The 13,354-nt window shown below is 47.4% G+C and overlaps 1 protein-coding gene across 1 annotated transcript in view; it reads right to left on the bottom strand.

Moving 5' to 3' along the window:
- CAMTA1 (calmodulin binding transcription activator 1) overlaps positions 1-13,354 on the bottom strand; it is a gene marked incomplete at its 3' end in the record, with an annotated part of 231,869 nt that overhangs the window by 164,452 nt on the left and 54,063 nt on the right. Inside the window, exon 4 of the mRNA XM_082295872.1 lies at positions 5,187-5,254. Coding sequence (XP_082151998.1) covers positions 5,187-5,254 — 68 coding nt within the window. The remainder of the gene's footprint in view (positions 1-5,186; positions 5,255-13,354) is intronic.

The raw sequence follows: 13,354 nt of genomic DNA, 5'->3' as shown, positions 1-13,354 counted from the left end.
ATCTCACCTCCTGGACAAAAGATGATTCTTCGGTGCCATATAAATATAAATTAAGTTGCATAAGTCTTTAAAATGTGACAAAGACTTTCATTCTGTTGCCGTTTAAAACAGCCTGAAGAGCAAACAGCAGGTCTCTTGCCCCTCTGCAGCCTGCACATATGATGTAGGAAAGGGCAGGCCCAAGGTGGTTCCACAATGGCCATTAAGCCCTGTCCTTCACAGTCCCCTTCGATGGGAAGCACAGAATGCTGGACAATAGGGAACGGTCTGCCAGGTCTGGGTGTGAACATCAGAAGCCCCAACCCAACACCTTTTCCAGCACCCTTTCCTCTGTTCTACCCAGGACAACGGTAGCTCCTCATTGATCTGCCTCATAGCTTGCTAATCCTCAATCACAGGGCCAGTACAGGGAGATCACACACACCTCCTCAACCCTGAGCATCCTCCCACCCTGTAACATGAGATCAAGAACAGTCAGAGCCGGTCAAACACTGAATGTCAGTCCAAAGCCATGTTGTTTTCCTTGGCCATATCCATTGACAGAAAAACCTACCAATCCTCGCTGCAGGCAGATGGGTTTACTGAATAATTTCACTGCTTTGTTATCAGATAATTGCTTTTTCTCATGATTCCATGTTTTCCACAGTTCTCTTCTCCTCCAAAGGCCAATGCTGCAGGGCTCTCATGAGCCCACACGAAGAGGAGAAGGAGCCTTTGCACCCCAGCCCTGTGTGCCTGCAAAGCTGGGCAGTGGGGGCAGGTGTTCCTGTGCACGGACCAGCTGTGGAGCCATCATCTCTGACACGTATCCCTCCGACATGTGGGGAAGCCCAAGCCTGGTGACCACACACAGGGGCTGCAGAGCCATTGGTGGGCTGGAAAAGCCAACCTGCAGCCTCTGTGCCAGGTGAATCCACAACAAAAACACAGACCTCTTGCCTTGGTTGTCCAGGTTGACCAATGGCATCTTCTGTTGTGAGACAGCTCTTCTGAGCTGCCAGCTAAATACAGAGGGAAACCAGCTCTCCCAGAGCACCAGCACACACCAGGCTGGATTTGTCATGGGAAGAATTTGGAAGGAATACTTGAAGACCATCACCTGAGTCAGGCCAGGCATCCGGATGGCTCCCAGCAACTCTGCCCTTAGGTCACTTTAGAATCAACATGGTGAGCTGTTAAAAGAACTCATTACTGGTGTCTCAACACCCCTGGACTACAGCAGCTAAAAATCTATATGAACTAGGGGCTCTTAAAATCATCTCTGCACTGTTTATTCTCTGCAGGGAAAATAAAGAGAAGGAAATACTGAAAGCAGCAAGAAGAAAGTGTTGAGATTCATGAAATCTATAAAGTGCAAAGAGAGATGTGCCACATTTAGTAGGGATTATGTCAAGCAGCATCCCGAGCCAGGAGTGCTGACAGCACACACACATTGCCTTCGACAGAGGCAAAGAGGTCGTACACAACCCCAAACATGCCGGCAGAGCTCCCAGCAGCACGAGCAGAAAACCCAAGTATCAGCACTGCCCACGGGCAAGGTTAATGGTTCTGGATCCTATGGAGAGTACGAACCACGTGAGAGAGCAGGACCTTTAAAACATGCCTTGAAAGTCTAAACAAGGTCTCGAGAGGGCTTTTATTTGCAACAAGCACAATGGGAGATGGACAGAACTTTTGCCACCAATCACAGCTCTGGGCAGCTGCTTTTTCACAGCCTCCAGCTCCCATGAGCTTCTCCTCCACAGTGAGCCCCTGTCTCATTTCCCAAGGGCCAGGACATCCTGGCAGCAGCATCCACTCCATGCAGTGGGACAGCTCTCACAGAGAGCACACTGGAAAGAAGGCTCGCAAGGTAATGGCCTAACACAGTGAATTAATTCCAAAGCACAATTGTTTTCAATCTTCATTTAAACCCAACCTTAGCTAATCTCACTTTAACGACATAGGAAATGGAAATTCCCTTAATAATGTAAGTTATGAATATTTATTACCCTATTTTTTACCTGAAAACGGAGTAATTCAATTAATTTTACTGTTAATTATTTAATACAGAATTAATATACTGCAAGATCCTAACTTTCCTTTAAGATGCCGCTGATAAAGATATCCCAGAGAGGGGATGTTCCTTACGCTGGACTGATGGACAGGTAAGGCACAGGGTGTGCTTCCTGGGCAACGGGCAGCCAGACAGGAGGTGGGGAGACTCCAGGGACTGCACCCATCGTGCTCTCGCCATGGAGCAGGGCTGGTTCCCCAGCAATCCCCCCGTGTTCTTTCCAAGACATGAAGCAGGAAGGAGCAGGAACACAGCTGAACCACATTCTCATCTGGAAAACTGACCTTGCAGCTTCTGGGCACAGCCAAGGCTTTTCCATTGCCCGAGGCCCACTTGTGAAGTAGTGAAGCCACCTCAGATCACTCAAGAATATTGTTAAAATACTATGCAAATGCTAATGACAGAAGGCACCTGGAAACAGAGAAGTAATGCATCTTCCTCTGGCAGGATGTTTCTGGACTCAGAAAATTAACTTTGTCATTGAAATTCCAAAATAAATAATAATTAAGTTCTACTTGATATATAAATGTCAAGTAATTTTTTTTTGTCATCGTGATTTGCATTTAAACTTGGAAATGTCAGACACTTGGCCCTGCTGCATTAGCAGAACGCTTCCCCCGCCCCGCTGACGGAACACCCGCTGCGGATTACCCAGCACATCATCAAGTAACCAAACACCATTCCAAGGGAGCCTCAAGGTCGATGCTTGCGAGGTGTACTCACTAATTTATGTTGATCAACTGGAGTGCTCAAAAGACTATTGTAATAATGCTCCAGTACATTTATATCAGCGTATTCAATCAACTGGAGTCATTCAACAAGAAGTTTCATAAAAAAGTAATTTTAGGGACTTTCCAATGGTTTGTCATAGCTCCTTCAAGGCCACCACAATGGCAAGAAGGCTCCCCCTCTATGTCCACGACTAAAGCAATACCCAACTGCGCTATAAACATGGGAACCTCTGTTCAGGAAAGAGATGAAAACATTCAGAACAGCAAGCTTGGCTCTAAACCAGCTCTAAACCAGCTTGTCCCTCATTGCCACCCTCTGCCTCAGCTCAGTGACCTGTGAGGAGGCATCACAGCCCAGCCTGGCCTGACCGTCTGCAGCAGTTCCTTCGCCGGTGGCTGAGCTGGGCAGCACCAAAACCCCGTCACCAATATCAACCCTCTGCCGACAGCTGCAGCAGCACCAGCTCCCACGGGCACCGTCCAGCCGTGCCCGGAGCCCCCACGGCATCCATCCAGCACTGGCTCCTCAGAGCACACTATACATCATCGTATTAGGAAACTCCGTGTGTGTCAGTGGTGCAATTAATTTTTATTAATTTTGTGAGATGAAATTAGTAGCACCCACAGCAGCAAACAAAGAACGGGGAGTGTTCCAGTTCAGTGCCAAATCGATGTCATTAATTCTGTAATACCAGGAGCCCTGATTGTAGCAACTCAGCATTTAACTCTTCCAATTAATTTTTATATTAAAAAAAAAAAAAAAATAGAAAACTAACTCAACAATTTCAGAAGGACCTTGAACTCCTGTCACAACTTTCCTTCTCCTGGGACATTCTTTCTTCCAAGTGTAGACACACAAGAGGAAGGTAAGGATATGTTAATCAGAAAATTGTTTTCATGCATTGCCTTTAGCAAACCAAACTCTTAAGATCATAAGATGGTGCTACAAAAACATTTATAATCTCGTATCTTTAATGATACGATGCAGCGCCAGACTAGTTAATGTGTTTTCTGACCCCTTAAAAGGCTTCTCTGGCAAAGGCTCAGCCAGAAATTGTTTTGAATTAATTCTGAAACTGAGATTACCAATCCAGAAAAGAACTTCTCTATTATTAACTGAATTACCTGCTGTTCTGCAGCCAAGGAGAGCCTCACAGCTGCCACCGGCAGGAAAGATCCATTCAGGGCCCTTCCACCACCTGGAGTGGCAGCTCCAGGTCTTGGAGAACCACTGAGAAAGCAACTGGGTTTGCCACATCTCCTTCCCCGGTGCTACACATTTTAATATGACAAGCAAATGCATTACTTACAGATGTCACAAAAATATACAGTCTGGGAGGAAAAAAACCCAAGAAGTAAAACAACACAGTTCTTTTTTCCCCATGTTTCATGGAAAGCAGTTCCTCTGGGCGCCCCACCTGCAGCTGCACTGCAGAGGTGCAGAGAAGGCCTCCACGTCCATCCTCTCCTCAGCTGGGTGCTGTGGAACACCTGGAATCAATCTGTGCTGTTTGTTAGGATGGCACCGCTCCCTGTGTCCCACTGTGACCTCTGTCCCTGCTCATGGCAGCAGGAGGTGATGCCAAACGTGGAGCACGCTGCTCCGGGCACCTGCGGCACTGGCCCCTGCAATGGATGGTGCTGGGATGCAGGATGCCAGAATAAGCTTTTCTCTCACCTGGGTCCCAGCAGGCTCCCTCCAATGACCCAGCCCTCTGCAATAGGAAAGGGGTGGATTGGGAAAAAGAAAAACAGCAAAAGCCCAGCAAGACCAGAAAGCAAGAGTCGTTCTCTGCGTTAGTATGGAGCCAGAACATAGCTGAAACAGCAGGAAAACATCCACAGCCAAAACTCCACGTCTGGGTTCCCAGGGGAGCGAGAAGTTAAACATTTATGGCAGCACGAAGAAGACATGACATTTACTGAATAATAAACTGCAAACATGTCTGTTAATGCAGCTTTTTGGGACCTCCTCACCATCAAACACTTAACCCCACCAAGGGAAACACCAGAACACAAACAATCCCCATGCCTGCCTGTGAACAGGCAGCACATGGTGGGGCTGGTGCTTTTTTATTTATTTAAAGTTAGAGGCAAGGGAGCTCTGTCAAGATAAACAGCCCGCGACCTTGCTCAGAGGCTTCAGATCCGCTCATCTGAACGGATACAATTAAATCCTGAGCAATCGGGTTAAAACTTTAACCTGCCAAGACTGTAGCTGTTCCATTTTTAATCAATCTGATTTCATTCAATAAAATGCTCATTAAGGCAATTAATGAGAGTTTGGTGTCACAAGCCATCAAACATGACTGGGAGTTTCCACTTGGTGGTCAAGGCATTGATCAGTGAGTCAAGTCATCAGCGCGAGAGAGTCAATGTGCTGAGCAGGAGAACATTACCTGGTTTTGGGGGAGGTTGTTAGCCACTCCTCATGCTTTTCAAACGTTATTAAATAAGCTGCAATTTCCTGAAAGAGAAATGCAGAAAGAAAACAGAGTTACTTGCATGGCTGTGTTGGGAACTGGAAAGTTTTATAACAGAGACACGGAGCCGCCTACCCCAGGCCAGGCTGCAGCTGAAATCGCGTTTTGACTGACAGAGCGCGCTCGGTAAACGTTCACATCCACGCCACCAAGGCCAGGCTTAAACAGGACAATGAAGAGTTGCAAATGAGGAAAGGCATTAACATTTTCCAGCACAGAGAATTTGCTGGTAACTGTGGTGACCACGGCATCACCGCAAGCACGGCGTGACGTCAGGAAGCAAAGGGGAGGGTAGCGACAATATGGACACGGGGAGCTAAATGAAATATTTATAAATAGAACAGCATCACTGCAGAGAGAATTACTGAATTATTAATCGTTGCCATAAAAAGCCAGCGGGTGACATCAACGTAAGTCATTGCTCCCACTTGCAGGAATGATACGGGCGATTACTTCCAGATCAGAACTGATTTGTTTGCAGGAAATTATCGGCGCCGGCGAGATAATTCATGACAGTGCCTGTAAACAGGCCTGAGGAACGCGGGACAGACCTTCATCCATTTCCTGGGTACAAACCCGAGGTGGTCGCAAGGTGGCAACTGTCACCATACCAGCAGTGTCCCGACATCTAGAGATGGCCACAGATTCCTGCGACTGTGCTGAAAATAAGCCCCTCCGATATACTCAGAAAAATGTAGGGGGTTGATGGTTGTCTTCCAGAAATTGCCTCCCAGCCCTCTCAGAGGGACCTGAATAACAAAAGCTGCACAAGTGAGGTCAGTGAAGCTGCCTTCAATGTACAAATGCCTCAAATCAGACCCCCAAACCACGTGCAGTATCATCTCCACAGCCACCGCAGCAGAAGTATCCCCAGGCTGTACCTCCCAAGAGCAGAACACACGCCAGCACCAGGGCTTTCCACCAGGAGAAGGGTTTTTATTATTTTTTTTTTAGCTAGCTCTATATAAGGGCTGTCGCTCACAGTACCAAAGCTAAAAACCCCCACAATGCTCTCCAACCAGCTGGCCCAAGCATCTGCTAGAGCCACAAAATGCAATTATATTACTCCCAAACGAGACGTAAAAATATCTTGTTTCCAATACTCTTGGTTTTAAGACTCATACTTAATGTCCTCTGGGCATTGCGGCGGTGCCAGATCTCCGTGTTATGTACTTTATTAGAGCTGTGTGAATGTCATATTAATGACTCCTGACCAACATGTTTACACTGCAAATAAATTCTCCTGGAATCCATCGATGCACCCCTTGTTTCCCAAGCCAGTCTCTGCAGGTTTAAGGGATCCCCATACAAGCAGATGATGAAGCAGTGGCACAAAGTTCCAAACACTCCTCTTTTTAATTTCTGGCTAATGGCTAATGGCTGAATAAAATTCAGTATCAAAGTAAGCCAATGCAGACCTCCACCACCGACATTGATGACCTTTCCCAATCCTCACACTTTCATAGCAGCTGCAGCTGAATCAGATCCAAGTGCTGAAATCTGGATGCTGCATGGCCCAAAAGGTCTGACCCCAGATTCCCAACAGGCCAAAACCACCAAAGAACTCTGTAACTAAAATTCTTCAGAAAATATGAAAAAATATCTCTGGGGTATTTTAAAGCCAGTGCAGTAATTCCACCAAAAGTGCTGCAATCAGCAGAGCTCTATTCCCAACCCATCCCACATTATGTTTCCTCAGCTCACTATGCTACGAACCAGTTTCACCTCATGCTGTACAGCGAGATGAGCTCTAGAGAGACTGAGGAACACTCGAGAGCTCCCTGCACATCCTCCCCAGCACCAGGCAAGCAGGCATTTACAGAAACCAACCCCTTCAATGCCGAGACAGTTTGGGGGATTCAGATTAGTCTGGGATTTTGCCTATTCCTACTAAAAATCAACTGCTGTAAGGAGAAATAAGCCATGCTTAACTTTTGTGGCTGAACAAATACATTGCTATGGCACAGAAACCCAAAGCATTTTCAGGTGAAGGAACTCAGCCTTACCCACGGCTCATTCACTCTGCTCCTTCCTGATGGCCCATGCCAGGCACATGGGAAATCCTAATCCCAAACCGTCACCAACTGGAGGAGCTGCAGCAACAAGAGGCTCCCACGTGAGGCAGAACATGGGTTTTCACGCTGCTGGCCTGGCCCAGCCTGCTCATGTTTGGGCAGAGGAAAGGCCAAGATGCCAGTCAGTGCCACAGATACACACTGGGGAAGGAGGACGTGCTTCTCTGCTGCCAAACCCACTTAAACCCCATTCCTTGTATGTTCTGCTTTCTGTAACTACAACTTTGTGTAAGCTGTGCAGAGGAAAGTGCTCAGCCCAGCACTGGTGGTTGATCAGAAGTTTCCAAGAGATGCCTCTGCCCAGTGGCTCCCTGTCAGCATGGTGGGGCACGGGCAGGGCTGCTGACGAAGGGCTGGGGCTCAGCAGCTGCATGGGTTAAGCACCCTGCTGTCACACCAACACCCTTTTTCCGTTTGAAAAAACAGGGAAGAAATAGATTTATCACCAGAAGACACAAAGTCATTAAATAATTAAAAACAAAACTATGGCACAATAAAAGCCCTCTGATAAAACCCTGCATTTTAATGCGTGTTAATTCCCCTAATGATTCTTTCTGTGTCTCACAGGGTCAAATCAATGTCCTCACAAAAAAATCCAATTACATCCCATTCATCGTCTCTTTGGAGCAAGGCTATTGTTTGCTTTTGTCTCCTATCAAACCCTTTTCCCATTGCTTCTTGCCCGAGACTACAAACAAAAGGCAGCATGGCACCAGCAAGGTCAGATGAGACAGAGCCGGCTCTGAAACCCTGGCTGGTCCTGGCTCCTCTGTGATTGCACAGCAAGTGACAGAAATCAAGGGATGCGTGCATGCAACACAAACGCTCTGTCTCGTCACCAGCGAGTCCCCCTGCAGCACCACTCAGGCCAGGTGGCAGTAGGTGGACCCCAAGGCCACCCAAAGTTAATCTCCATGGGCAAGGGCACCATACACCATGAGAAGCAGCCCCTGAACCAGGATGTCCCACCCAGGCCCACATCCCCTCTATCCCAGCTTTGAAATTAGCGTCAGCATAAAATGAGCAAGCACTGCTGGGAAAGGGTGAACCACTGAAAGCTGTGTGGACCCAGCTCCACTTCTGAGTGTGTCGGCCAATCCCAGAGAGCACCTGCAGGACTGAGCCAAACACCCACAGGACACTGCTGAGAAAAACAGGCTTGACTGACCAGCTCAGGGAATCACCCATAAAGCAGTGAGATTACTGAACATTCAAATCACTCGAGTTATGCTTTATCCTAAACTTGGTCAGATAATTCTGCGGTTTAGTTTAGACTTGGTTGCTCGGGCTGAAAGCATTTTATCTAAGTGCGCATTTATTTTTATTTGGCACTTCCCTGTTTGTTTGGCACCAGGGAGCCACCAGCTGGGAAGCCCAGCAAGCTGCGTGAGACAGGACACACGCAGCTCCACCGTCTCCAGACAACTGCCACCAAGGATGTTCCCACTGCTCCCTCAGCCTCATGCCAGTTGTGGCACCGCTCAGCCTGCTGTTCCCAGCTCAGGCACCATGGCAGAGCCACCACAAGCTCCCCACCCAATGCTACGTGACTGCAGCTCCTCAGACACTTCAATATTTAATGCCAGCACGTTAACGGCCCAGAGCTGTGGCACATGGGCGACCTGATCTCACCCGCCATGTCCCGGCTGCCACGGTGAGGACGAGTGGCAGCGCCGCAACCAGTGGTACAGGGACAGGGACAGCAGGGCAGAAGAAGCTCACTTGGAGTGAGTCACTCAGTGCTGCCCAGCAGCTGCTGCAAAGCTGCTCGTCTTCGTGCACAGGAGCTGGAGAGGACATGGCCACAAAGCACAGAACAGACCGACGGGCAGGGATCCGACATCGGTGGTGTCAGAGAGGCCCATGACCCATCGTGCACACAGGAAAGCTGCCAGCTCTGCTCTGAGCTGAAGTGTTTGCAGTGAACACACACATTTTTTTGGAAGAAAATGATTAAGTAATAAAAAACTCTGAAACTGACAATCAATGGGTTCCCTAAAGCCACAGATTGAGCGCTGGCTCCTTCCTCCCAGATCAACCCCCTCCAGGTCATCCTGCATCATCACAAGGTTATCAACAATTCCCACCTGACCTCTCAATATAAAAAGAGAAACTGCAAGGGAGAAGGATTGAAGGATTCCCTGGGTCAAGCATCTCTGGTCACCATCTGGTCTCAAAGCAACATGTAATTCATTTAAAAAAAAAACAGTCTGAATTTCAAGTTATTACTTCGTATGAATTATACACACCCGAATTAATAAGCCTGAATCTATGCATGAGTTAGGAGAAAGCAGAAGAGTTTGTACTCATCCCTAGATTTAGACCACAGAGCTAATAAAGCTGCGATCTCTTAAGCAAGCACGTTTATTCTCTTAGGAATTCACCACATCCTCTCTGCTATAAAGACAAATTCCAGCCCATCACTTCCTTATCATCCTTCTGCTCTGAAATGAAAATCAAAATGCATGTTGACTATGGACCATCTTCTCAGCTGGGATTGAGCCATTTTCATTTTCTACCCATCCCTGCTCTCAAAGCCATTAATATCCTGAATATCGCAACTACAAACTGCTCCAAACACCACACAGAGTGGGCTCACACCACCTTGTTCGGCATCATGGGAACAAAAATCCCAATCCCATTGCATTTGTCCAGTTGTTTGGCCTAAACCAGCAACACTATCAGAGGGATACTGCTCATGAGCTGGGTGAAACAAGGAGCAGGAGAAGGGCAAAGCAAGCCCGCGAGTGTCCAGCAGGGACAGGAAGGTGACTGTGGGCTGACAACACCTGTCAGTGACAAAACACTCCTACACCAAAATGTTTCAATGCCATTGCAGGCAGGACTTGGTTTGGTCTTGAGGCGTTACCTGTCCGCAACTTCTCAAAGCAGAAACATTGATCTGACTACGCTGAGGCTGAGAAGGGGATAAAGCTCAAACATTTCTGCTGTTTTGCTGACAATCTGCATCAGCAGCACAAGCTGTGACGAGGGGTCAGAAGTTGCCCAGGGCTGCCCAGCCAGAGCACATGTCAGGACAGACTTGCATGGATTTGGTTTTCCAACTCATGCCATGAATTTCCTGCCAAGTGAAGAGGCATTTATTCATACCTGTGAAAATACCACAGACTAGCTTAAGCCAGACCCCTGGTCTGTTACCCTAATGGATGAAAAACCCACCATTTTGGGGCCCAAAATGTTGCCTTCCCTTGGTTTGCAGAGAGCAGGAGACAGCCCACAGCCCACTGGCTGTTGCTGTCCCCCCTTGCCCAGCCAGCCTGGCTGAGCTCATCTGTAGAGGAAAAGGCCTGAGGGCAGCCCTGGCAGCACTGTCTGATGCCACAGGACACTAAAGCCACCGAGTGGGAAATGCCTGCGCTTTGGGAGATGCTCGCCTTGGTTCCCTGCATGGCAGTAAGCAGCGGGATCGCAGGAGGGGGATGTTTTCATTAATAATGGTGTCTCACCAACCATCTGCTAAAGGTCCACACTATTAATTTAACAGGAAAAAAATGGAATAGATTACTCTACAGTTTTCAATTAAAGTACATGATGTCTTCAAACTGCAACCTTAATTAGATATTATAGGGTGACATTTAGGAATCCTGAGCTGTGATGGTTGATCAAGTCACTTGACTGCGACGGTGTTCCGCAGCACTGCTGGGGCCTCACGCACCCAGCACCGTCAAGAGAGCTGTCTGTCCTCAGATTCCAGTGCTGGAGCAGCTCAGACACACTCCTGGGGTTAAAGAAGCGCAAGGGTGAAACCCATGGCAGCCTGGGCTCAACAAAAAAACAGCTGCAAACTTACAGAGAGGGGCAGAAGAAAGGGGGAAAAGTAAACAAAGGGAAAAAAAGAGAAGTAGCAAATGGCCAACTCAAACACTTTATTTTCAGGGTTAAACCTGGTATGAAAAAACTTGATTTGGACATGAAATAATTTTCTCTAGAACGCATGAAAAGGAGAAGGAAAAAAACCCCAATCAAGAGCACAAGTAGTGACTAACAGGCACCGGAGCTGAATGAGATCTGCTCAGCTCCTTCACCTGCCAAACACACAGACCAGAGCAAACTGAGACACGCAGTGGGTCTTTAGAACAGCAAGAGCACACTTGGGCACAACCCCCCTAGCCATGGCTGCCCCGAACCACTCAGTCACAAGTAAGAGCAAAGTCAGCCCTCGCATCAGTCTGTGCCTAATAGGATTAGGATGGATTTTATCTTCCATTTAGGCCCCACACTGAGGGACAGTTAGAAAAACAGAGCAGTAAGAAATAATGCCCAATCTTGAGTTACTGGAAAACACCCATAGGTCATTATGTGATTTTTTTTTTTCTTTTAAATGACCTTGGACTAGACCCTGTGATTTAAAGAACCGTGAACACTGGCATCCTGCTGGCACTGCTGGTTCAGTTCACTTGTCCTCTGCAGCCTGAAAAAGGCAAATATGCAGTGGGGGGAAAAAAAAAAAAAATCACTAAGATCCCTGTGTTTACAATGCATTAATTACAGCATAATAGCAAAAACCTCAATTATTTTACACAATTCAAACACTCACGTGGCTTGAAGATGCCGAAGCGCATTCCCCTGCTCCAGAGTGGGCATGTGCCACCAGAGATGCTGCCCTGCTCTCAACTCCCACAGAAACCAAGAGGAACATGGAATTTTCTGCAGCTCTCCTCCAAGTGGCAAAGTCCAACTGCAAGATGGGGAATGGAGCAGATCCCCTGTGAAGCTGCCCATGCCGTGATCTCCCCACAGCCCAGCTGATCCCTCCCACTGTGGGGGGACACACCAGCCCCGATCTCGGCAGCGGGGCCGCTGGGCCCAACGAGGTGAGAACACCAGTGCCTGCTCCATTCCCTTTCTCTTGCACGGAGACAGCAGCAAGCCCTTCCAAAGCCCTTCCAACACAAGGATCATTAAAAGGGAAATATCCCTAGAAATTGCCCCTTCATGCATATTCCTCACTCCCATATGCCCTGACATTATTATGTGCCACAGTCCTGCAGAACTGTCTTTTCAGCATGTTTTTGCATTATGCCTAATTCTGTCAGAGTTTTTCACTCCTGCGTAACAACAGCTCAATGCAGAGTCAGATATAAATCTGGCTTAAGAGACTCTCACCAGGAATTCATTTAAAACTGTAAATGTTAAAATATTCTATTGCTGATTTATGGCATTTTCTTATTTCAAACAGAATTAAAATCCTTCTTAAAAGATACATATTCAATCATGATAAAAGCTACATTCAAATGATGCTGCTGGTCAGACTGAGAGCCACAAAGCACAGAAATCTGGGAATAGCAGGGGAATCCAGGAACAGCAGGGCCTGGGACATTTTTACTGGTTCAACCAATGCTCTGCTATCATGCCACCACCTCAGTCTCACATCTTAATTAGTGCAAAAGGGAGTCCGTCCTGGATGCTGCTGCTTCCATGCTCCATCTATCGCACTTCGGCCCAAGCACAAGAATCTCTTTTCCTGAAGATCCAGTTGAACAGAGGAGCTGCTGCACCTGAAGTCATTACTGAACGGGTTTATTCGTTTTCCATTGTTTACACTGAAGGCTCTCCCAGCTCTGTCAATACCACACAAGTGTCCTGTATCATTGTGCAAACAACATTTAGCATTAAAAAAAATTACCAATGCTACTCATTATCATCATTCCTATAAGAATTGTTCATGTTTTGCATTCGTGAACAGAGAACATGGTAGAGCCTTGAGCCGCACAGCACAGCCCTGTACCCAAGCATGGCCAGGCTGATGAAAACTCAGTGTTTGGAATGAACCTGTGCAGCACCAGTACAATTCACGAAGAGGTTTTAAGCATTCAAGATGCCAAAAGAACCACAGCCTATGAGAGGCTCATGGCTTCTGGCTGTCTTTCCTGGAGGCACATTGCCTGACCTGTGCAGGAGTCCCTAACCTCATGCTGCTCCACTGAAATAAAAAAATCTAAATGGAAGGACCAATATCAAATACAAGAGTAAACAAGCAGAAGCAGC

This window comes from Coloeus monedula (assembly GCF_965178545.1).
Source record: "Coloeus monedula genome assembly, chromosome: 22".
Classification (NCBI taxonomy): domain Eukaryota; kingdom Metazoa; phylum Chordata; class Aves; order Passeriformes; family Corvidae; genus Coloeus; species Coloeus monedula.
Note: the sequence above shows the minus strand (reverse complement) of the source record. Positions and strands in the feature narration are given on the sequence as shown.